At 39.2% G+C, this 27,386-nt stretch overlaps 1 protein-coding gene across 1 annotated transcript; it reads right to left on the reverse strand.

Annotated features, from left to right (window-relative positions):
* Positions 1-5,493: 5,493 nt before the first annotated feature.
* Positions 5,494-6,432, reverse strand: Or6c2b (olfactory receptor family 6 subfamily C member 2B). Its single transcript, NM_001000055.1, has one exon. It carries the CDS (start codon positions 6,430-6,432, stop codon positions 5,494-5,496), a length of 939 nt encoding a protein of 312 aa, NP_001000055.1.
* Positions 6,433-27,386: the final 20,954 nt, after the last annotated feature.

Consider the following 27,386-nt stretch of genomic DNA (forward strand, 5'->3'; position numbering starts at 1 on the left):
ACAAACACACCCAGGAGGAGTAGAAGGCAGGAAATAATCAAACTCAGAGCTGAAATCAACCAAGTAGAAACAAAAAGGACTATACAAAGAATTAACAGAACCAAAAGTTGGTTCTTTGAGAAAATCAACAAGATAGATAAACCCTTAGCCAGACTAACCAGAGGACACAGAGAGTGTGTCCAAATTATCAAAATCGGAAATAAAAAGGGAGACATAACAACAGAGTCAGAGGAAATTCAAAAAATCATCAGATCCTACTACAAAAGCCTATATTCAAAAAAAAACCTTGAAACTCTGGAGGAAATGGACAATTTTCTAGACAGATGCTAGGTGCCAAAGTTAAATCAGGAACAGATAAACCATTTAAACAACCCCTTAACTCCTAAAGAAATAGAAGCAGTCATTAAACGTCTCCCAACCAAAAAGAGACCAGGTCCAGATAGGTTCAGTGCAGAATTCTATCAGACCTTCATAGAAGACCTCATACCAATACTATCCAAACTATTCCACAAAATTGAAACAGATGGAGCACTACCGAATTCCTTCTATGAAGCCACAATTACTTTTATACCTAAACCACACAAAGCCCCAACAAAGAAAGAGAACTTCAGACCAATTTCCCTTATGAATATCGATTCAAAGATACTAAAAAAATTCTTGCAAACTGAATCAAAACAATCATCCATCATGATCAAATGGGCTCTGTTCCAGGGATGCAGCGATGGTTTAATATGCGGAAAACCATCAACGTAATCCACTATATAAACAAACTGAAAGATAAAAACCACATGATCATTTCATTAGATGCTGAGAAAGCATTTGACAAAATTCAAAAAGCCCTTCATGATAAAAGTCCTGGAAAGAATAGGAATTCAAGGCCCATACCTAAACACAGTAAAAGCCATATACAGCAAACCAGTAGCTAATATTAAACTAAATGGAGAGAAACTTGAAGCAATCCCACTCAAATCAGGGACTAGACAAGGTTGCCCACTCTCTCCCTACTTATTCAATATAGTCCTCGAAGTACTAGCCAGAGCAATCAGACAACAAAAGGAGATCAAAGGGATACAGATTGGAAAGGAAGAAGTCAAAATATCACTATTTGCAGATGATATGATTGTATACTTAAGTGATCCCAAAAGTTGCACCAGAGAACTACTAAACCTGATAAACACCTTCAGCAAAGTGGCTGGGTATAAAATTAACTCAAATAAATTAGTAGCCTTCCTGTACACAAAAGAGAAACAAGCCGAGAAAGAAATTAGGAAAATGACACCCTCCATAATAGTCCCAAATAATATAAAATACCTCGGTGTGAATTTAACCAAGCAAGTGAAAGATCTGTATGATAAGAACTTCAAGCCTCTGAAGAAAGAAATTGAAGATCTCAGAAGATGGAAAGATCTCCCATGCTCATGGATTGGCAGGATTAATATAGTAAAAATGGCCATTTTACCAAAAGCGATCTACAGATTCAATGCAATCCCCATCAAAAGACCAATCCAATTCTTCAAAGAGTTAGACAGAACAATTTGCAAATTCAAGTGGAATAACAAAAAACCCAGGATAGCTAAAACTATCCTCAACAATAAAAAGACTTCAGGAGGAATCACTATCCCTGAACTCAAGCAGTATTACAGAGCAACAGTGATAAAAACTGCATGGTATTGGTACAGAGACAGACAGATAGACCAGTGGAGTAGAACTGGAGACCCAGAAATGAACCTACACACCTGTGGTCATTTGACTTTTGACAAAGGAGCCAAAAACATCCAATGGAAAAAAGATAGCATTTTCAGCAAATGGTGCTGGTTCAACTGGAGGTCAACGTGTAGAAGAATGCAGATTGATCCATGCTTATCACCCTGTACAAAGCTTAAGTCCAAGTGGATCAAGGACCTCTACATCAACCCAAATACACTCAAACTAATGGAAGAAAAAGTGGGGAAGCATCTCGAACACACGGGCACTGGAGAAAATTTCCTGAACAAAACACCAAAGGCTTATTGCTCTAAGATCAAGAATTGACAAATGGGGGGTTGCGGATTTAGCTCAGGGGTAGAGCGCTTGCCTAGCGAGCGCAAGGCCCTGGGTTTGGTCCCCAGCTCTGAAAAAAGAAAAAAAAAAGAATTGACAAATGGGCTCTCATAAAACTGCAAAGCTTCTGTAAGTCAAAGGACACTGTTGTTAGGATAAAATGACAGCCAACAGATTGGGAAAAGATCTTTACCAATCCTACAACTGATAGAGGGCTTATATTCAAAATATACAAAGAACTCACGAAGTTAGACTGCAGGGAGACAAATAACCCTATTAAAAATGGAGTTCAGAGCTAAACAAAGAATTCACAGCTGAGGAATGCCAAATGGCTGAGAAACACCTAGAGAAATGTTCAACATCTTTAGTCATAAGGAAAATGAAAATCAAAACAACCCTGAGATTTCACCTCACACCAGTGAGAATGGCTAAGACCAAAAACTCAGGTGACAGCAGATGCTGGTGAGGATGTGAACAAAGAGGAATACTCCTCCATTGTTGGTGGGATTGCAGACTGGTACAGACATTCTGGAAATCAGCCTGGAGGTTCCTCAGAAAATTGGACATTGAACTACCTGAGGACCCAGCTATACCTCTCTTGGGCATATACCCAAAAGATGCCCCAACATATAACAAAGACACATGCTCCACTATGTTCATAGCAGCCTTATTTATAATAGCCAGAAGCTGGAAAGAACCCAGGTGCCCTTCAACAGAGGAATGGATACAGAAAATGTGGTACATCTACACAATGGAATATTACTCAGCTCTCAAAAACAATGCCTTTATGAAATTCATAGGCAAATGGATGGAACTGGAAAATATCATCCTGAGTGAGGTAACCCAATCACAGGAAAACACACATGGTATGCACTCTTTGATAAGTGGATATTAGCCCAAATGCTTGAATTACCCTAGATGCATAGAACACATGAAACTCAAGAAGGATGACCAAAATGTGAATGCTTCACTCCTTCTTTAAAAGGGGAACGAGAATACCCTTGGCAGGGAAGAGAGAGGCAAAGTTTAGAACAGAGACTGAAGGAACACCCATTCAGAGCCTGCCCCACATGTGGCCCATACATATACAGCCCAGCAAACTAGATAAGATGGATGAAGCAAAGAAGTTCAGGCCGACAGGAACCAGATGTAGATCTCTCCTGAGAGACACAGTCAGAATACAGCAAATACAGAGGCGAATGCCATCATTAAACCACTGAACTGAGAATGGGACCCCAGTTGAAGGAATCTTAGAAAGGACTGAAAGAGCTTGAAGGGGCTTGAGATCCCATATGAACAACAATGCCAACCAACCAGAACTTCCAGGACTAAGCCACTATCCAAAGACTATACATGGTCTGACCCTGGGCTCCAACCTCATAGGTAGCAATGAATAGCCTAGTAAGAGCACCAGTGGAAGGGGAAGCCCTGGGTCCTGCTAAGACTGAAGCCCCAGTGAATGTGATTGTTGTAGGGAGGGTGGTAATGATGGGGAGGGGAATACACATAAAGAAGGGAAGTGGGAGGGGGTAGGAGGATGTTGGCCTGGAAACTGGGAAAGGGAATAACAATCGAAATGTAAATAAGGAATACCCAAGTTAATAAAGGTAAAAAAAAATAAAATTTAACAAATAAAAAGTTACTATTAGGGGGTTTGGGATTTAGCTCAGTCGTAGAGCGCTTGCCTAGCAAGCACAAGGCCCTGGGTTCGGTCCTCAGCTCTGGAAAAAAAAGTTAGTATTAAAGAGGGAAAAAAAAAGAGGAAAAATGCAAAAGCCAACCTTATTTGCCTTGAATTTTCCACACATTTAACCTTCACAACCTAAGGTAAATACATTTACAATTTCAAATTATGTACTCTGCAATGCTTCTGACCCAGGTAACATCCATGTATCATTCGCTGAAAGCAGCAAACCTAAGTTGTAAAGTCCTTTCTGACAACTGCCACAAAGGGTGAAAGCAACCATTTATGGGTATTGGGTGATGAAGAATGGTTATTATCTTGGTTGTTTGGGATCAGTTGGAGCCAGTTACTCAATCCCTTTAAAACTCTGTTAAACATTTCTGTAAAGTATGGCCTTTCTTCTGATGTGATGCTTCAGGATTGTTCAATAAAGAGAGAGTGAAGCCCTCTGTTAGGAACAGATACACACACAGGTATTCAGGGACAGAGACAAAATATAGAGGAACACACAGCTCATATGAAGCATGAACACACATACACACACACAGACACAAAATCTCACAGACACAGAGACACATAGAAAGGGACAGACATGTAGAATCACACAATGAGACAAACATACACAGGAACAGACTACTGATACTGATACAGGCATAGATTCAGACTAATGCAGCAGATAGAGGATAGAAGCACAGGGAGCATGATGTGGAGAGGTCAAATTCAGACTCACTCTTGGTTAAATGACACCAAGGAAAAGTGCCTTCATTTCTTTCCTTAATGAGACACAAATGCATTATCGGTAACTCAGAGTTAATTGCTAATGCATGTAATCTCTGTGCATATCTAAGTAATTACCCTGTTCTTGCATCTTTTTTCTGGGATAGTCACCAAGAAAGTTTACATATCAGATCCATCTCAAAGGAATGCTCAGGTCCCAACTTCACCTTTCTCTAAAAATTTTCAACAAAACTAACTGAATCGTCTCATTTTTCTTTTGCTTTTTAAGAATGTATTTAGCCCTCAAACAGTGATTTGCACAGTGGGGCTCTTCACAGGAGCACATCACACAGGTGCACACGACTTCTCACGTGGTGACATATTGATGGCACTGGGAAAACCATCCCTAAAATGCCTGAATTAGCAGCTGAACGATGAGTTGAACTTCAGTTCTTTGATTATGGTGAGCTTGTTGTATAGGACAGAATAGGAGGGGAAGATGTTTAGTCTTCAGAGAGAATGGGCAGCACAGGTGTACACCAAACGGTGATAGGCTTACCGGATCTCCATTGTGTGTATTCTGAGATGAACCAGTGAAGAATCAGTAACGTGTTCCTGCTTAGCACTGGAACTATGATCATATTTAAATGTAGTATAGGTTTTAAAAAATGTCTTTAATTGTTATTGATGAGTCAGGACAAGAGATTGAAGTATTCTCAAGAAGTGAGACATGATTTAGTGAGTGAAACATGGGTATCGAGCTTCCACATCTTGAGAAGGTCACATAACCAGAGATACAACTGTCAATTGAATGACATTGGAAATGTATGTAGCCTAATCTTTGGAGAATACAATAATTGAAGGAATTATTCTAAATAAAATAAACTTAAAAGAAGGTGAAACAACTTACTTGATTTCCATTTTTGGATTATGAGAGAAAACTCTTTCTTAGGAAATCTATGTGATAAGAGGAAAGCACACAGATTGTCAAGTCTGTGAGGTGGATGCCGCTCATGGCGACTTAGACTTATCTTTAAGTCAGGCTGAAAAACTTATTTCTTTGTGAGAAGGACAATTCGTTTTACTGTGTCTTTGAAAGCCTCTTTCACCTGCTTGTTTCGAAGTGTATAAATGAATGGGTTGAGCAAAGGGGCGACTGATGTTGTGAGCACAGATACAACCTTATTGATGGCTACCCCTTCCTTTGCTGAAGGTTTGATGTAGATGAAAATACAGCTCCCATAGGTGATGGAAACCACAATCATGTGGGAAGAACATGTAGAAAAGGCCTTTTTTCTTTGTTGAGCAGAAGGAAACTTTAAAATGGTCTTGATGATGTATGTGTAGGAGAGAACAACACATACCAGAGTAATGATGAGTGTCAGTATGGCAAAAGCCAAGACAATTTTCTCTATAAATACCGTGTCTGAGCAGGTTATCTGCAGAATTGGAGAGGCATCACAGCCAAAATGATCAATCACATTGGAGTCACAGAACTCCAGCTGGAGGCCTAGACCAAGAGGTGGGAGGATGATCAACAGGCCAGCAAACCAACAGGAGAGGACTAGAACTGTGCACACTCGGTTATTCATGATGGTGGTGTAGTGCAGGGGCTTGCAGATGGCTACATAGCGATCATAGGACATGGCAGCAAGGAGGAAAAACTCTGTTGCTCCAAAGAGGACAATGAAAAACAACTGAGCAGCACAAGCATTGTAAGTAACAGTGTTATCTCCTGTAGCCATCATGTACAGGAATCTGGGAATACATACAGTGGTAAATGAGACTTCTAAGAAAGAGAAATTTCGGAGAAAAAAGTACATGGGTGTCTTAAGATGGGGACCCAAAAGTGTCAGGGTAATAATGGTGAGATTCCCAGTCACACTCAACATGTAGGTGAGAAACAGAAAAAGAAAAATTAGAACCTGTAGTTTTGGGTCATCTGTCAGTCCCAGCAGGATGAATGTTGTTATTGCTGTATGATTTCTCATCCGTGTCTTGTGCAAAGTCATGAGTGTTTGGACCTGAAGAGAGAAGTGTCAGAAGAACCTGGCAATGTAGCCTGAACAAAGACATCACAACCAGTGAGCCTGTACACATGCAGCTTTCTTTCACTTGACAATCAATTTGTTAATATAACTATGTCATTGGTGTCCTTGTTGGTGGCTTCTATGGAAATATCTGTATCATCCTTATGTATATAATTCTCTGATATTTCTATGTTTCAAATAAAAACCAAACCAAACATAAATCATGTGTTTGCGTAAAATACAATTGTCTCTGCTATTTTGCCTTAAGGTATAAATTGTCTCTTACTCTTTCTAGAAGAACTCTTAGTAACTCACAAGTTCTTCACTCCACATTCATCTTTTTAAATTTTTCTTCATTCCCACCATTCCATCATGCTCTATGTCTAAAACCAAGAAATATTTGCTAGTTAGGATTTTATGTTGATCACCTTGTGCTATTGTCATTATTTTTAACAGTAGCGTTTCACTGTAAAGTGACAGCTTTGTTGTTTGAACTCAAATTAACTTTAAATAAGGAGATGAGAGGTGTAAAATGCAATGTTGTGCCTTTGGTTTTTCATTCCTGTATTTGGCAATGAAAAACATTATTTTTGTAAGTTTTTTGAGATCTCTGAAGTGGTGGTGTAAGGAAACTTCCTAGAATTTGTACATAAACATGACATAGTCCTGTTGTGACACTTTAGGTAAAGGATGAAGCCAGCCAGGATGGTCTGCAAGGCTGCCCACTTCATAGCCCTGACCTCTTAGTCAGACCTATTTTTCAGCTTCTGTTTCTAAATGATTGAATTTCTGCTGTTTCACTACCTGAGTCATTCTTCCCACTACCCCATCAACCATTTCCAACCATTGTTTTTGTTGTTTTCAGGTTTGTAAAAATCTATATCCCTACCTCTATCATCTACCTATCTATTATATCTACCATCTATTTACCATCTCTCTCTCTCTCTCTGTCTGTCTATCTATCTATCTATCTATCTATCTATCTATCTATCTATCTATCTATCTATCTACCTACCTACCTACCTACCTATCTACCTACCTATCATCTATCACCTATCACTCATCCATCGATCTGCTTACCTACTTACCTTATTTACCCAAACATATAGGATACCTGGGTCCAGATAAATCAGTAAACAAATTACAAAAACACACTACCTTTCTTTTTGGCATTCCCCACTGTCCATTTTAGTACCTCCAAGCATTCAAGGGTTTCTCCACTCAATTTTATATTTTTCAGCAACCACAGTAGGATATTGGCTTAGTCATGTCTCCTTTTAAGCTTCATGTCAAGACTTAACCCTCACTGAAATTTGTTTTAAAGCAGCTGTTCTCATATGTTTACCCTGTAAAAGAAAGTGTAATAAATTTATTCTCATAAAGAAAATAGTAGTTTATAATAAATAATATACTAGTGTAGTGGTCCTCAGTAGTCTAAATACTGTGTGACCCTTTAATACAGTTGTAATGACTCCCAACCATATAATTATTTTCATTGCTACTTCAAAACTGTAATTTTGTTACTGCTATTAATTGTAATGTAAATATGTGTTTTCCAGCAACCTTAGGTGACCCCTGTGAAAGGGTTGTTTGACCCCAAAGGAGCCATGACCCATAGATTGAGAACCACTGCACTAGTTTGTAATTTTTTTGATTATTAGTAGAAATTAATTATCCAATGGCACCTTTAGGCTAATGCAAGGATAAGTTCTGCAAAATTCTGTATTAGAAAATAAAATAAAGGAATTTATTATGTTTTGAAATATTTATCTCAGTTGTACTAAATGTGTGTCTTTCTAAGTGAGCATCAAAGTTATTTTAGGTTTCTTAATTTTCTTATTGTTCAAATAAATACCAACCTCTATTCACTCTTATAAATATTTAGCAAGTATTCATTATTTACAGAGCATAACACTGAGACTAGGAACAAATTATTCCCAAAAGTTCTTGCAGGCTACAACAGTAGCAGATATTTCCTTTTCTGTGGTATAGCAACATAAAACTGCAGCAAAGACTTGGCTTTAAATTTCAGGTAACAAATGATTAAATGATTCCATTGTTGCTTCTTGACATTTGTTCTTAATTATCTTGTCTGCTACTCATAATTTCTTCCATTCGTTTAGATTGACTTCCTACCAAAGTTGACAATCAAAACTGTCATCAAAACCCGAGTTAGCAAGGCTCAGGGTTCAGTGTTCACAGAAGTGATTTTGGAACAGGAAGAACTGCCCCTCTTCTTGGCTGATGGGAGAAAGAGAGAGAGAGAGAGAGAGAGAGAGAGAGAGAGAGAGAGAGAGAGAGAACCTTACCATGTACTTTCTAGAGGAATGCTGACAGACAGTGCTAGATAAGATTCATTTATAATTTTATTCTTTCCCTCCTTTTCTTCATTTAATTGTATAATGTTTAATTGTATAATTGACATAAACTTTTTAGTTTATGTCAGCCATTGACACTCTCATACTAGTCCCTACTACAATATTCCTTCCTTCTTATCAGAACTTTTATCATTCTATTTGCTAGAAAGGATCTTAATTCAACACACACACACACACACACACACACACACACACACACACACACACACACTTAACATTCAAAGAGCTTGAAACAGTGGTGTGTCAGATTTCAGAACTTGTGTTTTAATACAGGATAAACAGATACAACTTCTAAAATGCTGCTAAGCCTGTGGCAGCATAGCCCTTGGGTCTACCCTCACTTTACATGCTAGCAAGCACAGCCAGAGTCTATGTTAGGCTAGAAAAAAATTTTCTGGGAGATCGAGATTTATTTATTTTTGTAGTTTGGACCAAATAGAGCTTGAAACAAAGAGAGACAGTGAATAATAACCTTTGCCTCTCCCCTCTAAATACTGCTTCAATTAATATTAACAGACATTCCCCAGTGATTTAATCTATGCAAAGTCACATAGTCAGTTTGGGAGTTCTCAGAGTGTTTAAGATTCAGTTTCTTTTCTTCACAGAGTCTCTAATTATTGAGTTCTAAAATATGTTTACTATATTTTGATCTTTCTCATGTTTAGAATGAATAAGTTTAGGTTCAAGAAGAGTTTGGATGCTGCATCTCTTCCAAAGAGTGCTGAAGATTTTAGTACCTGCTGGGGATGGGAGGGTTCTTCTAATACTTTCTGAAACAGATATAGTCTATACTCTTTTAGAAGAGTAGTTTTTTGGTAGGTGTTATTTTTCCATAGTTTATTATTTCTATTAAGTAGGAACTGTCTTATCCAACTTACAGTTAGGAAAAGGAAAGACTGACCACTATACAATAATTCCAGCTTTGTTTCCTCAGACTAATAGTTTAGCAGAAATGATTGACAATTGCTTCTCTCCCTTTTCTGAAATGTCAGTTGTGATGAAGTGAATTCCAAAATTTAAATCTGTTTGCTCTTTTTCTGCATTTTGAGAATATGATAAAAATATATCACAATCATACTTGCTGTTTGATGGTTATTCTTTGGAGGTCCTTGAGAGAAGCACAATTTGAGGAGCAGTAGCTGGCGAAGAAACTTGTGTGTGCTCTGTTCCCAGTCACACTTGACCATCTCACCACAAACCCCAGTCTTCACATACACACACAGCTCTCTCCTTTCCTCACAACGGTCAATTGTAAGTTAGATTTTCATTGCTCCTTCTCGAATGAGGTCAACCTTAGTTCCCTTCCCTCTTGCCACCTCTAAAATTACATCTTACATTAGATTTCTCAGCACCCTTTCTGTTGAAAGGTTGGGTGATATCAAGAAAAATTCCAGCCTGTCAGAGGTGCTTATCTATCTTCAGGGGTTGGGAGGTGGGGAGAGGGCAGACGCAGGCTTCTGTAACTTTGGTGTTTGTTTTATGTTGTTACCAGTCACACAGAGCGACTGCATGAACAAGAGTCCTTGGTGACTCAATTTCAGAAGTTACTAACAAGTTGTTGGCAGCATAATCCACTTCATGGAAATTTGTTGAGCAAAGGGAAAATGTCCTCTGAGACCTTGAGGGTGGTTTAATGTCATCTGAATTCTGTTTGGATTTTTTCATTGAGTATACATTTCTTTTTGGATTATGGAGTTCAGGATGACCTTCAAGTTCTGATTTTGTCTCCACTTTTGAGTGCTGGGATTAGAGGCAAGCTCTGCTGTGCCCTAATCATTTGTATTTGACACAAATCTCATGCAAAATGAAATATTTACTCTTAAACAAAATAAAGGAAAAAATCCATGTTTTTTAGATGTAAATTCTGAAAACTGGAGAACTGACCAGTCAGGAAGCCTCATAACTCTGGTTCACGATGAAAGCATATCTTTTTTTTTTTTTTGTTCTTTTTTTCGGAGCTGGTGACCGAACCCAGGGCCTTGCGCTTCCTAGGTAAGCGCTCTACCACTGAGCTAAATCCACAGCCCCGATGAAAGCATATCTTACTTCAAAGATCACATTTCCTTAGCATGTCACATTATGGCTCCCCTCCCCATAAGAGGTTTATCAACATTTAAGCTTCAAACTTGGTGGTTTCCTCATGTTACCCTGATTAAAATCTTCATAATATAACTTTCTGACTGCAATTTTTAAAAAGACAAGCAAGAAAATTGCGTTATATATTTGAAGCCAACAGAGATTTTTCTTTTCAAGTACTGACATAAAAATTGCTTGGTATCTGGGTGTTTGCCCTGACCTATTACTGCAAATGAAGGTTAATACAGTTTATTTACTTTGATTGTTTCTCTGTTTCTCACCGTGGTCTTTGTGTCAAAGGATGGAATAGCTGCTTATAGGCATGCTTCTGTTGCCCTCACTGAAGGAGGTGTCTCCACTGTGCATCTCAGTCCACTCAGTGCTGTTCAACTGAGGGTTTTTACTTGACCAAATTATGTCATATCACTCCTGACTTCTTGTGTTTGAAAGTTGTTGACTGAACTTTTTTCCTAGAGAAAGGGATAAGCTGTAAAAAGAAATATGAGACAACTTTTTGAGCAAAATTTTATAGAATATTTTGATGGGCTATGGCTGAGACTAATAATTTTCTGAATCACATTCTTTGATTTGAAACAAAGTTACTGGATGCTAATTTTATTGATTGTGGTGAAGTGTTGCAGTAGAACACTTTCCCTCTCTCTTATAGATGGTGTTCCTGTGTGATGACTATAAGACTAAATGATGTCTCTAAAATTATTTTAATTATCATGTTGTACAACCCTCATATCTCTATAAAGACTACTTTAGACTGCCATAAATTCTGGTGGTCTTCTAAATATGCTTCACAGAAATCCATTTTTTCTAGAAACTTATTAAACATAAATTTAGTATGTGTGTAAAGTATTGGGTCCCTCTCTCATCCTACAGGTCTCTGAAGTGGAAATTTCTGTTCCTTTTGGAGACTCAGGTATGTCATTGATATTTTGCTGAAGCAGATACAGGTGAAAGGAAGTTTTGGTAAAGCAGACATGTGAAAGAATGTTGAAGCAAACACCTGAGAGATGCATGATGTTTAGAAAGAACATAAATATGAACCCACAGACAGTGGGAAACAGCCCTAGAATTAGTTTGCCTTGCTCTGCTTCACTAGTTTTCACTGACTAAGCTCTTGTATTGGTTCATCTTGCATCATGTTGCTGATCTTTGCTGGTCATGACTTTGTAGAGAAAAACTGGTCAAAGAACTTCTTGTGATATTCCTGCAGGTTCTTGCTTTTTCCATGGATTTGGGCCAATTTGTGGACCCTCACAGTTTTTTCTGGATCGAACTGCCATTGCTGATTTGTGAGTGGTGACTGTTGAGTGGACTGGACTATGCTGCTGATTTGTGTTGGTGTTTTGCTAGAGGACTGCACTGATGAATAGCCCCAAAGAACTAATTTTTTCTTTCCTTTTTAAAAAAAAGTTTACAGAAAATATTTATTTTCCTCAAATACATTGGGATACATTTTTCTACAAATTTGAGATATATTTCATAGAATTTTAGTAATAAGTATATTTATTTCCTTAACAAATAAAACAGTAAAAAATGTACTATACACACACACAAACACACACACACACACACACACACACACACACACACACCCCTCTTGCTTTTTTTGTGTATGTTTTTTCACTTTTTTTATTGGGATATTTTTTGTTTACAATTCAAATGTTATCCCCTTTTCTGGTTTCCCTTCCAGAATCCCACTATCTCACCCTGCCTCTGTGAGAGTGCTCTCCCACTCACTCACCCACCTACCCACTCCCTCCCACTTCCCCACCCTGACATTACCTAATACTGGGGAATCTAGTCTTGACAAGACCAAGGGCCGCTCCTCCCACTGATGCCCCGCAAGGCCATCCTCTGCTACATATGTGGCTGGAGCCATAGTTCCATCCTGCATACTCTTGGGATGGTGGTTTAGTCCCTAGGAGCTCCAGGGGACCTGGTTGGTTGATACTGTTGTTCCTCTTATGGGGTTGAAAATCCCTTCAGCTCTTTCGGTCCTTTCTCTAACTCCTCCATTAAGGGCACTGTTCTCAGTTCAAAGGTTGGCTGTGGACATTTGCCACTGTATTTGAAAGGCTCTGGCAGAGGCTTTCAGGAGACAACTACATCAGGCTCATGTCAGCAAGCACTTCTTGGTATCAGCAATATTATCTGGGTTTGGTGGCTGTATGTGGGCTGGATCCCCAGGTAGGGCAGTCTCTTGTCCACACTTTGTCTCCATATTTCCTACTGTGAGGATTTTTATTCCCCCTGCTAAGAAGAACTGAAGCATTCACACTTTGGTCTTCCTTCTTCTTGAACTTTATATGTTCTGTGATTTGGTATCCTGGGTAATTCAAGATTTTGGGCTAATATCCAACTTATCAGTGAGTGCATACCATATATGTTCTTTTGTGATTAGATTACCTCACTCATGATAATATTTTCTAGTTCCATCCATTTGCCTAAGAATTTCATGAGTCCCCACACCCGCGGATCCCGGCCTGCAGCAGCTCTCTGCTCCCAGACCCGGTGAGAGAGAGACCCAACCGCCTGGTCAGGTGGGCACTCCTGAGGCTGCAGAGCGGAAGAGACCACCAACACTGCTCACCCCTGCCCACATCCCTGGCCCAAGAGGAAACTGTATAAGGCCTCTGGGCTCCCGTGGGGGAGGGCCCAGGAGCGGCAGGACTTCTGCGCCTGAGACACCTCCGGAACCTGAAAGAAACAGACCGGATAAACAGTTCTCTGCACACAAATCCCGTGGGAGGGAGAGCTAAACCTTCAGAGAGGCAGACAAGCCTGGGAAACCAGAAGAGACTGCTCCCTGCACACACATCTCAGACGCCAGAGGAAAAAGCCAAAGACCATCTGGAACCCTGGTGCACTGAAGCTCCCGGAAGGGGCGGCACAGGTCTTCCTGGTTGCTGCCGCTGCAGAGAGCCCCTGGGCAGCACCCCACGAGCGAACCTGAGCCTCGGGACCACAGGTAAGACCAAATTTTCTGCTGCAATAAAGCTGCCTGGTGAACTCAAGACACAGGCCCACAGGAACAGCTGAAGACCTGTAGAGAGGAAAAACTACACGCCGGAAAGCAGAACACACTGTCCCCATAACTGACTGAAAGAGAGGAAAACAGGTCTACAGCACTCCTGACACACAGGCTTATAGGTCAGTCTAGCCACTGTCAGAAATAGCAGAACAAAGTAACACTAGAGATAATCTGATGGCGAGAGGCAAGCGCAGGAACCCAAGCAACAGAAACCAAGACTGCATGCCATCATCGGAGCCCAATTCTCCCGCCAAAACAAACATGGAATATCCAAACACACCAGAAAAGCAAGATCTAGTTTCAAAATCATATTTGATCATGATGCTGGAGGACTTCAAGAAAGACATGAACACACTTAGGGAAACACAGGAAATCATTAATAAACAAGTAGAGGCCTACAGAGAGGAATGGCAAAAATCCCTGAAAGAATTCCAGGAAAACACAATCAAACAGATGAAGGAATTAAAAACGGAAATAGAAGCAATCAAGAAAGAACACATGGAAACAACCCTGGATATAGAAAACCAAAAGAAGAGACAAGGAGCTGTAGATACAAGCTTCACCAACAGAATACAAGAGATGGAAGAGAGAATCTCAGGAGCAGAAGATTCCATAGAAATCATTGACTCAACTGTCAAAGATAATGTAAAGCGGAAAAAGCTACTGGTCCAAAACATACAGGAAATCCAGGACTCAATGAGAAGATCAAACCTAAGGATAATAGGTATAGAAGAGAGTGAAGACTCCCAGCTCAAAGGACCAGTAAATATCTTCAACAAAATCATAGAAGAAAACTTCCCTAACCTAAAAAAAGAGATACCCATAGGCATACAAGAAGCCTACAGAACTCCAAATAGATTGGACCAGAAAAGAAACACCTCCCGTCACATAATTGTCAAAACACCAAACGCACAAAATAAAGAAAGAATATTAAAAGCAGTAAGGGAAAAAGGTCAAGTAACATATAAAGGGAGACCTATCAGAATCACACCAGACTTCTCGCCAGAAACTATGAAGGCCAGAAGATCCTGGACTGATGTCATACAGACCCTAAGAGAACACAAATGCCAGCCCAGGTTACTGTATCCAGCAAAACTCTCAATTAACATTGATGGAGAAACCAAGATATTCCATGACAAAACCAAATTTACACAATATCTTTCTACAAATCCAGCACTACAAAGGATAATAAATGGTAAAGCCCAACATAAGGAGGCAAGCTATACCCTAGAAGAAGCAAGAAACTAATCGTCTTGGCAACAAAACAAAGAGAATGAAAGCACACAAACATAACCTCACATCCAAATATGAATATAAAGGGAAACAATAATCACTATTCCTTAATATCTCTCAATATCAATGGCCTCAACTCCCCAATAAAAAGACATAGATTAACAAACTGGATACGCAACGAGGACCCTGCATTCTGCTGCCTACAGGAAACACACCTCAGAGACAAAGACAGACACTACCTCAGAGTGAAAGGCTGGAAAACAACTTTCCAAGCAAATGGTCAGAAGAAGCAAGCTGGAGTAGCCATTCTAATATCAAATAAAATCAATTTCCAACTAAAAGTCATCAAAAAAGATAAGGAAGGACACTTCATATTCATCAAAGGAAAAATCCACCAAGATGAAGTCTCAATCCTAAATATCTATGCCCCAAATACAAGGGCACCTACATACGTAAAAGAAACCTTACTAAAGCTCAAAGCACACATTGCACCTCACACAATAATAGTGGGAGATTTCAACACCCCACTCTCATCAATGGACAGATCATGGAAACAGAAATTAAACAGTGATGTCGACAGACTAAGAGAAGTCATGAGCCAAATGGACTTAACGGATATTTATAGAACATTCTATCCTAAAGCAAAAGGATATACCTTCTTCTCAGCTCCTCATGGTACTTTCTCCAAAATTGACCATATAATTGGTCAAAAAACGGGCCTCAACAGGTACAGAAAGATAGAAATAATCCCATGCGTGCTATCGGACCACCACGGCCTAAAACTGGTCTTCAATAACAATAAGGGAAGAATGCCCACATATACGTGGAAATTGAACAATGCTCTACTCAATGATAACCTGGTCAAGGAAGAAATAAAGAAAGAAATTAAAAACTTTTTAGAATTTAATGAAAATGAAGATACAACATACTCAAACTTATGGGACACAATGAAAGCTGTGCTAAGAGGAAAACTCATAGCGCTGAGTGCCTGCAGAAAGAAACAGGAAAGAGCATATGTCAGCAGCTTGACAGCACACCTAAAAGCTCTAGAACAAAAAGAAGCAAATACACCCAGGAGGAGTAGAAGGCAGGAAATAATCAAACTCAGAGCTGAAATCAACCAAGTAGAAACAAAAAGGACCATAGAAAGAATCAACAGGACCAAAAGTTGGTTCTTTGAGAAAATCAACAAGATAGATAAACCCTTAGCCAGACTAACGAGAGGACACAGAGAGTGCGTCCAAATTAACAAAATCAGAAATGAAAAGGGAGACATAACTACAGATTCAGAGGAAATTCAAAAAATCATCAGATCTTACTATAAAAACCTATATTCAACAAAATTTGAAAATCTTCAGGAAATGGACAATTTCCTAGACAGATACCAGGTATCAAAGTTAAATCAGGAACAGATAAACCAGTTAAACAACCCCATAACTCCTAAGGAAATAGAAGCAGTCATTAAAGGTCTCCCAACCAAAAAGAGCCCAGGTCCAGATGGGTTTAGTGCAGAATTCTATCAAACCTTCATAGAAGACCTCATACCAATATTATCCAAACTATTCCACAAAATTGAAACAGATGGAGCCCTACCGAATTCCTTCTACGAATCTACAATTACTCTTATACCTAAACCACACAAAGACACAACAAAGAAAGAGAACTTCAGACCAATTTCCCTTATGAATATCGACGCAAAAATACTCAATAAAATTCTGGCAAACCGAATTCAAGAGCACATCAAAACAATCATCCACCATGATCAAGTAGGCTTCATCCCAGGCATGCAGGGATGGTTTAATATACGGAAAACCATCAACGTGATCCATTATATAAACAAACTGAAAGAACAGAACCACATGATCATTTCATTAGATGCTGAGAAAGCATTTGACAAAATTCAACACCCCTTCATGATAAAAGTCCTGGAAAGAATAGGAATTCAAGGCCCATACCTAAACATAGTAAAAGCCATATACAGCAAACCAGTTGCTAACATTAAACTAAATGGAGAGAAACTTGAAGCAATCCCACTAAAATCAGGGACTAGACAAGGCTGCCCACTCTCTCCCTACTTATTCAATATAGTTCTTGAAGTTCTAGCCAGAGCAATCAGACAACAAAAGGAGATCAAAGGGATACAGATCGGAAAAGAAGAGGTCAAAATATCACTATTTGCAGATGATATGATAGTATATTTAAGTGATCCCAAAAGTTCCACCAGAGAACTACTAAAGCTGATAAACAACTTCAGCAAAGTGGCTGGGTATAAAATTAACTCAAATAAATCAGTTGCCTTCCTCTATACAAAAGAGAAACAAGCCGAGAAAGAAATTAGGGAAACGACACCCTTCATAATAGACCCAAATAATATAAAGTACCTCGGTGTGACTTTAACCAAGCAAGTAAAAGATCTGTACAATAAGAACTTCAAGTCACTGAAGAAAGAAATTGAAGAAGACCTCAGAAGATGGAAAGATCTCCCATGCTCATGGATTGGCAGGATTAATATAGTAAAAATGGCCATTTTACCAAAAGCAATCTACAGATTCAATGCAATCCCCATCAAAATACCAATCCAATTCTTCAAAGAGTTAGACAGAACAATTTGCAAATTCATCTGGAATAACAAAAAACCCAGGATAGCTAAAGCTATCCTCAACAATAAAAGGACTTCAGGGGGAATCACTATCCCTGAACTCAAGCAGTATTACAGAGCAATAGTGATAAAAACTGCATGGTATTGGTACAGAGACAGACAGATAGACCAATGGAATAGAATTGAAGACCCAGAAATGAACCCACACACCTATGGTCACTTGATTTTTGACAAAGGAGCCAAAACCATCCAATGGAAAAAAGATAGCATTTTCAGCAAATGGTGCTGGTTCAACTGGAGGGCAACATGTAGAAGAATGCAGATCGATCCATGCTTATCACCCTGTACAAAGCTTAAGTCAAAGTGGATCAAGGACCTCCACATCAAACCAGACACACTCAAACTAATAGAAGAAAAACTAGGGAAGCATCTGGAACACATGGGCACTGGAAAAAATTTCCTGAACAAAACACCAATGGCTTATGCTCTAAGATCAAGAATTGACAAATGGGATCTCATAAAACTGCAAAGCTTCTGTAAGGCAAAGGACACTGTGGTTAGGACAAAATGGCAACCAACAGATTGGGAAAAGATCTTTACCAACCCTACAACAGATAGAGGCCTTATATCCAAAATATACAAAGAACTCAAGAAGTTAGACCGCAGGGAAACAAATAACCCTATTAAAAAATGGGGTTCAGAGCTAAACAAAGAATTCACAGCTGAGGAATGCCGAATGGCTGAGAAACACCTAAAGAAATGTTCAACATCTTTAGTCATAAGGGAAATGCAAATCAAAACAACCCTGAGATTTCACCTCACACCAGTGAGAATGGCTAAGATCAAAAACTCAGGTGACAGCAGATGCTGGCGAGGTTGTGGAGAAAGAGGAACACTCCTCCATTGTTGGTGGGATTGCAGACTGGTAAAACCATTCTGGAAATCAGTCTGGAGGTTCCTCAGAAAATTGGACATTGAACTGCCTGAGGATCCAGCTATACCTCTCTTGGGCATATACCCAAAAGATGCCTCAACATATCAAAGAGACACGTGCTCCACTATGTTCATCGCAGCCTTATTTATAATAGCCAGAAAATGGAAAGAACCCAGATGCCCTTCAACAGAGGAATGGATACAGAAAATGTGGTACATCTACACAATGGAATACTACTCAGCTATCAAAAACAACGAGTTTATGAAATTCGTAGGCAAATGGTTGGAACTGGAAAATATCATCCTGAGTGAACTAACCCAATCACAGAAAGACATACATGGTATGCACTCATTGATAAGTGGCTATTAGCCCAAATGCTTGAATTACCCTAGATCCCTAGAACAAACGAAACTCAAGACGGATGATCAAAATGTGAATGCTTCACTCCTTCTTTAAATGAGGAAAAAGAATACCCTTGGCAGGGAAGGGAGAGGCAAAGATTAAAACAGAGACTGAAGGAACACCCATTCAGAGCCTGTCCCACATTTGGCCCATACATATACAGCCACCCAATTGGACTAGATGGATGAAGCAAAGAAGTGCAGACCGACAGGAGCCGGATGTAGATCGCTCCTGAGAGACACAGCCAGAATACAGCAAATACAGAGGCGAATGCCAGCAGCAAACCACTGAACTGAGAATAGGTCCCCTATTGAAGGAATCAGAGAAAGAACTGGAAGAGCTTGAAGGGGCTCGAGACCCCAAAAGTACAACAATGCCAAGCAACCAGAGCTTCCAGGGACTAAGCCACTACCTAAAGACTATGCATGGACTGACCCTGGACTCTGACCCCATAGGTAGCAATGAATATCCTAGTAAGAGCACCAGTGGAAGGGGAAGCCCTGGGTCCTGCTAAGACTGAACCCCCAGTGAACTAGTCTATGGGGGGAGGGCGGCAATGGTGGGAGGGTTGGGAGGGGAACACCCATAAGGAAGGGGAGGGGGGAGGGGGATGTTTGCCCGGAAACCGGGAAAGGGAATAACACTCGAAATGTATATAAGAAATACTCAAGTTAATAAAAAAAAAAAAAAAGAAAAAAAAAAAGAATTTCATGAGTCATTGTTTTTAATAGCTGAGTAGTACTCCACTGTGTAATTTCTGTAAATTCTGTAAATACAATTTCTGTATTCATTCCTCTGTTGAAGGGCATCAGGTTCTTTCCAGCTTCTGGCTATTATAAGTAAGGCTGCTATAAACATAGTGGAGCATGCATCCTTGTTATATGTTGGAGCATCTTTTCGGTATATGCCCAGGAGTGGTATAGATGGGTCTACAGGTAGTATTATGTCCAGTTTTGTAAGGAACCTCCAGACTGGTTTCCAGAGTGTTTGTACCAGCTTGCAATCCCACCAACAGTGGAGGAGTGTTCCTCTTTTTCCACATCCTTGCCAGCATCTGTTGTCACCTGAGTTTTTGATCTTAACCATTCTGACTGGTATGCGGTGGAATCTCAGTGTTGTTTTGATTTGCATTTCCCTGATGACTAAGGATGTTGAACATTTCTTTAGGTACTTCTCTTTGTTTATCTCTGTACCCCATTTTTAATAAGGTTATTTGGCTCTCTAGGCCCTAACTTTTTGAGTTCTTAACATATATTTGATATTATCACTCTATCAGATGTAGAATTAATAAAGATCTTTTTCCAATCTGTTGGTTGCTGTTTTGCCCTAATGACAGTGTCCTTTGCCTTACAGAAGCAATGCAATTTTATGAGGTACCATTTGTCAATTCTTGGTCATAGAGCCATTGGTGTTCTATTCAGGAAAATTTCCCTATTGCCCAGGTGTCTAAGGCTCTTCCCCACTTTCTCTTCTATTAGTTTGAGTGTATCTGGTTTTATATGGAGGTTCTTGATCAACTTGGGCTTGAGCTTTGTACATGGCAATAAGAATAGAAACACATATCTCTGAGTGCCTACAAAAAGAAACTGGAGAGAGCATAATTAGCAGCTTGAGAGAACACCTATAAGTTCTAGAACAAAAGGATGCAAATACACCCAAGAGGAGTACAGGGCAGGAAATAACTCAGGAATGAAATCAACCAAGTAGAAACAAAAAGAACTATGCAAAGAATCAACAAAACCAGGAGCTGGTTCTTTGAGAAAATCAACAAGATAGATTAACTCTTAGGCAGACTCGCCAGAGGGCAAAGAGAGAGTATCCAAATTAACAAAATCAGAAATGAAAGGGGGACATAACCACAGAATCAGAGGAAATTAAAAAAATCATCAGATCCTACTACAAAAGCATGTATTCAACAAAACTGAAAAATCTGGATGAAATGGACAATTTTTCTACACAGATATCAGGTACCAAAGAGAAACCAGGATCAGATAAATCATGTAAACAGTCCCATAACTCCTAAATAAATAGAAGCAGTTATTAAATATCTCCCAACCAAAAAAGTCCATTACCAGTTGGGTTTATTACAGAGTTCTATCAGACCTTCATAGAAGACCTAATACCAATACTGTTCAAACTATTTTGCAAAATAGAAACAGAAGGTACACTCCCAATTCCTTCTTTGAAGCCACAATTATGCTTATACCTAAACCACACAAAGACTCAACAAAGAAAGAGTATTTCAGATCAATTTCCTTTGTGAATATAGATGCAAAAATACTCAATAAAATTCTCACAAACCAAATCCAAGAACACGTCAAAACAATCATTCATCATGATCAAGTAGGCTTCATCCCAGGGATGAAGGAATGGTTCAATATATGGAAATCCATTAAGGTAATCCACTATATAAATAAACTCAAAGAAAAAAACCACATGATCATCTCATTAGATGCTGAGAAAGCATTTGACATAATTCAATATTCCTTCATGTTAAAAGTCTTGGAAAAATCAGGAATTCAAGGCCCAAACCTAAACATAATAAAAGCAACAATACAGCAAACCAGTAGCCAACATCAAACTAAATGAAGAAAAACTTGAAGCAATCCCAGGGACTAAACAAGGCTGAGCACTCTCTCCCTACTTATTCAATATAGTACTCAAAGTCTTAGCCAGAGCAATATGACAACAAAAGGAGGTAAAAGGCATACAAATTGGAAAGGAAGAAGTCAAAATATCACTATTTGCATGATATGTTATGATATTTGCACTATGTTATGATAGTATACTTAACTGACCCCAAAAGTCCCACCAGAGAACTACTAAGCCTGATAAACAACTTCATCAATGTGGCTGGATAAAAAATTAACTCAAACAAATCAGTAGCCTTCCTCTATTCAAAGGATAAACAGGCTGAGAAAGAAACTAGGGAAACAACACCCTTCGAAATAGTCACAAAGAGTATAAAATACCTCAGTGTGATTCTAACCAAGTAAGTGTAAGATTTCTATGACAAGAACTTCAAGTCTCTGAAGAAAGAAATTGAAGATCCCAGAAGTTGGAAAGACCTCCCATGCTCATGGATTGGCAAGATTAATATAGTAAAACTGACCATCTTGCCAAAAGTAATCTACAGATTCAATGCAATCCCCATCCAAATTCTAACTCAATTCTTCATAGAGTTAGAAAGAGCAATTCACAAATTCATTTGGAATAAAAAAAGACTCAGGGTAGTGAAAACTGTTCTCAACAACAAAAGAACTTCTGGGGGAATCAGCATTCCTGACCTCAAGCTGTATTACAGAACAATAGTGACAAAATCCATTTGGTATTGGTACAGAGACAGGCAGGGAGGTCAGTGGAATAGAATTGAAGACTCAGTAATGAACCCACACACCTATTGTCACTTGATCTTTGACAAAGGACCTAAAACCATCCTGGAAAAAAGATAACATTTTCAACAAATGTTGCTGGTTCAACTGGAGGTCAGCATCTAGAAGAATGCAAATTTCTAATCCATTCTTATCACCCTGTACAAAGCTTAAGTCAAAGTGGATCACGGACCTCCACATCAAACCAGATACACTCAAACTAATAGAAGAAAAAATGGGGAAGAATCTCAAACACATGTGCTCTGGGGAAAATGTCCTGAGTAGAACACCAATAGCTTGTGCTCTATGATCAAGAATCAACAAATGGGACCTCATAAAATTCCAAAGCTTCTGTAAGGCAAAGGACACTGTCATTAGAACAAAATGGCAACCAACAGATTGGGAAAAGATCTTTACCAATCCTACATCCAATAGAGGGCTAATACCAAAAATATTCAAAGGAGTCAAGAAGTTAGAGACCACAGAATCAAATAACCCAATTAAAAATTGGGTACAGAGCTAAACAAAGAATTCTCAGCTGAGGAATATAGAATGGCTGAGAAGTACCTAAAGAAATGTTCAACATCTTTAGTCATCAGGGAAATGCAAATCAAAACAACACTGAGATTCCACCTCATACCAGTCAGAATGGTTAAGATAAAAAACTCAGGTGACAGTGCATGCTGTCAAGGATGTGGAGAAAGAGGAACACTCCTCCATTGTTGGTGGGATTGCAAGCTGGTACAAACACTCTGGAAACTAGTCTTGTGGTTCTTCACAAAATTGGACATAATACTACCTGAGGACCCAGCTTTACACTCCTGGGCACATACTCAAGAGATGCTCCAATATGTAACAAGGACACATGCTCCACTGTGTTCATAGCAGCCTTATTTATAATAGCCAGAAGCTGAAAAGAACCTGATGCCCTTCAACAGAGGAATGGATACAGAGATTGTGGTAATTTACACAATGGAGTACTACTCAGCAATAAAAAGTAATAACTTCATACAATTCTTAGGCAAATGGGTGGAACTAGAAAATATCATCCTGAGTGAGGTAACCCAACCACATAAAAACACACATGGTATGAACTCAATGATAAGTGACTGTTAGCTCAAAAGCTTGGAATACCAAAGATAACAATTCCCAGAAGACATGAAGCTCAAGAAGGACAACCAAAATGCAGGTGCTTCATTCCTTCTTAGAAGAGGGAACAAAAATAGTCATAGGAGGGGATATGGAGACAAAGTTTGGAGCAGATACTAAGGGAATGGCCATTCAGACCCTGCCTCACCTGGGGATCTAGCATATATATATATATATATATATATATATATATATATATATATATATATATATATATATATATATATATATATATACATATATATACAGCTACCCAAACTAGAGAATATTGATGAAGCCAAGAAGTGAATGCTGACAGGAGCCTGACATATCTGTCTCCTGAGAGCCTCCACCAGAGTCTGATAAATACAGAGGTGAGTGCTTGTAGCCACTATTGAACTGTGAATGATGTCCCCATTGGAGGAGTTAGAAAAAAGATTGAAGGAGCTGTAGGGCTTTGCAACCACATATCTGATAGAGGGCTAATCCTCAAATTATATAAAGAAGTAAAAAAGGTCAAATAACCCAATTAAAAGTGGGGGTACAGATCGAAGCATAGAATTCTCAAAAGTGGAAACTTGAGAGAGATGGAGATACTCACAGCCAAATATTGGACAGAGGCTGGGGACCTGTATGGAAGAGTTAGGGGAAGGATTGAAGGAACTAAAGGGGATGGCAATCCCATAGGAAGATCAATGGTGCCAACTAACCTAGACCTCTGGCAGCTGGCAGAATTTGAACCACCAACTAAAGAGCATACACAGGCTGGACTGAAACTCCCAGAACATATTTAGTAGGGGGTTGAACTGTCTGGCCTCAGTGGCAGAAGATGCTCCTAATCCTGTAGAAACTTGATGCTCTGGGGTAGGGGTCTAACACGGGGGTGGGGTGCACCCTCTCAGAGGTAAAGGGGATGGGGGATGTGAGTTGTGGAATGGGGGAAGAACTCTGGGAGGGGAGACTTGGAGGAGACAATATTTGGGATGTAAATAAAATAATTAATAAAAAAGAAAAGCTCAGCATCCTTAGTCATTGAAGAAATGCAAATCAAATTATTAAGGTTTTGTTTGCTGTCAATTTAGGTCACATTGCATTATAATCAAATAGGACACATGGAATTATGTCAAATTTTCTTTATTTGTTAATGTTTATGTCATTGCATGTGGTCTATTTTAGAGAAGCTTCCATATGCTGCTGAGTAAAATGTATTTTCTTTAGTGTTTGGATGTAATATTATGTAGATACATGTTAGGTACATTTGATGTAAGATGTCATTTAATTCTGAAATCTGTTTTTTTGTTTTGTTTTTTTGGGTCGAGATGATCTAACTATTGGAAAATGTGGTGTGCTGAAGTCACCTACTATTATTGAGTTTGTGTTAATGTGTGTCTTTAATTCTATTAGTATATGTTTTATGAAACTGGGTGAACCACAGTTTGGTGCATGTTTTCTTGATTTAATGGTTCCTTGATTAAAACAAATACCCTTCTTTGTCTCTACGTTGTCTCTACTGATTTAGTTTGAGCTCTATTTTGCTAGATATTAGGATGGCAATTGTTGCTTGCTTCCTGATCTCACTTGAATTCTTGCTTGCTTCCACTTGCTTGAAATATGCTTTTCCATCCTTGCACTGTAAAACTGTGCCCATCTTTCATGATAACATGAGTTTGTTGTAGACAACAGAAAGATAGGCTTGTTTTTTTCTTAATTCAGTTAGTCTATGTCTTTTGATTAGTGGGTTGAGGTCATGAGTATGTAAAGTTAGTTGTGAAAGATGTGTTTTTTTTATCTTTATTAACTTGGGTATTTTTTATTTACATTTTGATTGTTATTCCCTTTCCCGGTTTCTGGGCCAACATCCCCCTAACCCCTCTCCCTCCCATTCTCTATGGGTGTTCCCCTCCCCATCCTCCCCCCATTACAACCCTCCCCCCAACAATCACGTTCACTGGGGGTTCAGTCTTGGCAGACCAAGGGCTTCCCCTTCCACTGTTGCTCTTACTAGGCTATTCATTGCTACCTATGCAGTTGGAGCCCAGGGTCAGTCCATGTATATAGTCTTTGGGTAGTGGCTTAGTCCCTGGAAGCTCTGGTTGCTTGGCATTGTTGTTCATATGGGGTCTTGAGCCCCTTCAAGCTCTTTCAGTCGAAAGATTTGTTTAATTGTTGCCATTTTTTGTGGTATTGTTAGTTTTGGATTTAATTAATTATAGTCATTCATTTTCCACCCTGTATGCTGTTGGCTACATTTAGTTTTCTTTTCAGTTCAGAGTATTCTCTTCAGCATTATGTGGGGTTTTTAGTCTGTTTCTATCATGGAAAGTTTTTCTTTTCCTTTTTTTTTTAAGCTGTGGCTAATAGTTTTCTTGATTGCAGAAGGCTAGGTCAGTAGCCATGGTCCTTTAGAACTTGGAGTGCAGTGCTCCAGGCTCTTCTGGTTTTCAGAGTTTCCACTGAAAAATCAGATGTTATTCTGATGACTTTTCCTTTCTATGTGACTTGCGTGTTTTCCTCTTATAGCCTTGAATATTTTTATTTGTTCTGTGTATTTAGTGTTTTGTCTATGACATTCTCTAGTGAGTTTCTAGGTAATTTTGCTTTTGTCTAGATGATATTCTCTCTGTACGTTTGATATGGAAATATATTTTACCTTGAGGATGTTTTTCTCCTATAATCTTGTTAAAGATTAGGTTTATGCCTCTGTCCTGGGATATTTTTTGTCCTCATCTCTGCTTAATTTTAAAGATTCAAATTAATTAACTATTTTAATTCATTAATGAATAATTAATGTTATTAATTAAATTCAAAGACAGTGCCTCTCATTTATTGTATGTTCATTTTCTGTAACCTTAAAAATAAGCATATTCTGACATCTCTGCCTGTATTCCCAGAGACTTTCTAATCCCCTTCTGAGTGGGTCCCACTGGAGCACACTCAGCAGTGGTGAGTTTTGCCCTGTTTCCTGAATGCTGGTTTCCAACCTATGGATCTGCCTGCATTCCTAGAGGACTGCCAGCACCTGGGACAATGAAGTAGGACCCTGTCCCAGACCCTTTGCCTGTCAGGTCCCCTTAGGGCATGCCAAGCAGCAGGGAATGTGCCTTGTCCTTTCCCATCCAATTTCTGGCACACAACTCTGCCTTCATTCCCAGAAGCCTGTCAACACCTGGGATAACAGATAAAACCCATTCCCCCAAATCCCCTGAAAGGATACCCACTATCAGCAAACTGCTTCTTCTCCTTTCTCCCTTGTGTTCCATTTTCCAGTCCACAACTCAACCTGCATTCTCAAAGGCCTGCTGGCACTAGAGACAACCAGATGGCTAAAGACCAGCATAGAAACACAACCAAGAGCTGGGGTGATGTGAACCAGAACACAGCTATCCTACTACAGCAAGCCCTGGGTATTCTGACACAGCTGAAGCACCAGAAAATAACCTTAAATCCAATCTTTTTTTTTTTGGTTCTTTTTTTGGAGCTGGGGACCGAACCCAGGGCCTTGCGCTTCCTAGGCCAGCGCTCTAACCACTGAGCTAAATCCCCAACCCCTTAAATCCAATCTTATGAAGATTATAGAGGCCTTTACAGAGGAAATTAATCCTTAAAGAAATCCAACTCTCTAATGAATGATCACATGGTCAGGGAAGAAATAAAGAAAGAAATGAAAGACTTTTTAGAATTCAATGAAAATGAAGGCACACCATACCCAAACCTATAGGATACAATGAGAGCAGCACTAAGAGGAAAG

Source organism: Rattus norvegicus, chromosome 7 (genome assembly GCF_036323735.1).
Source record: "Rattus norvegicus strain BN/NHsdMcwi chromosome 7, GRCr8, whole genome shotgun sequence".
NCBI lineage: Eukaryota > Metazoa > Chordata > Mammalia > Rodentia > Muridae > Rattus > Rattus norvegicus.

What these genes read in the sequence shown, in the direction of transcription:
- Or6c2b (NM_001000055.1), bottom strand. Translation starts at nt 6,432, where the DNA reads ATGAGAAATCATACAGCAATAACAACATTCATCCTGCTGGGACTGACA.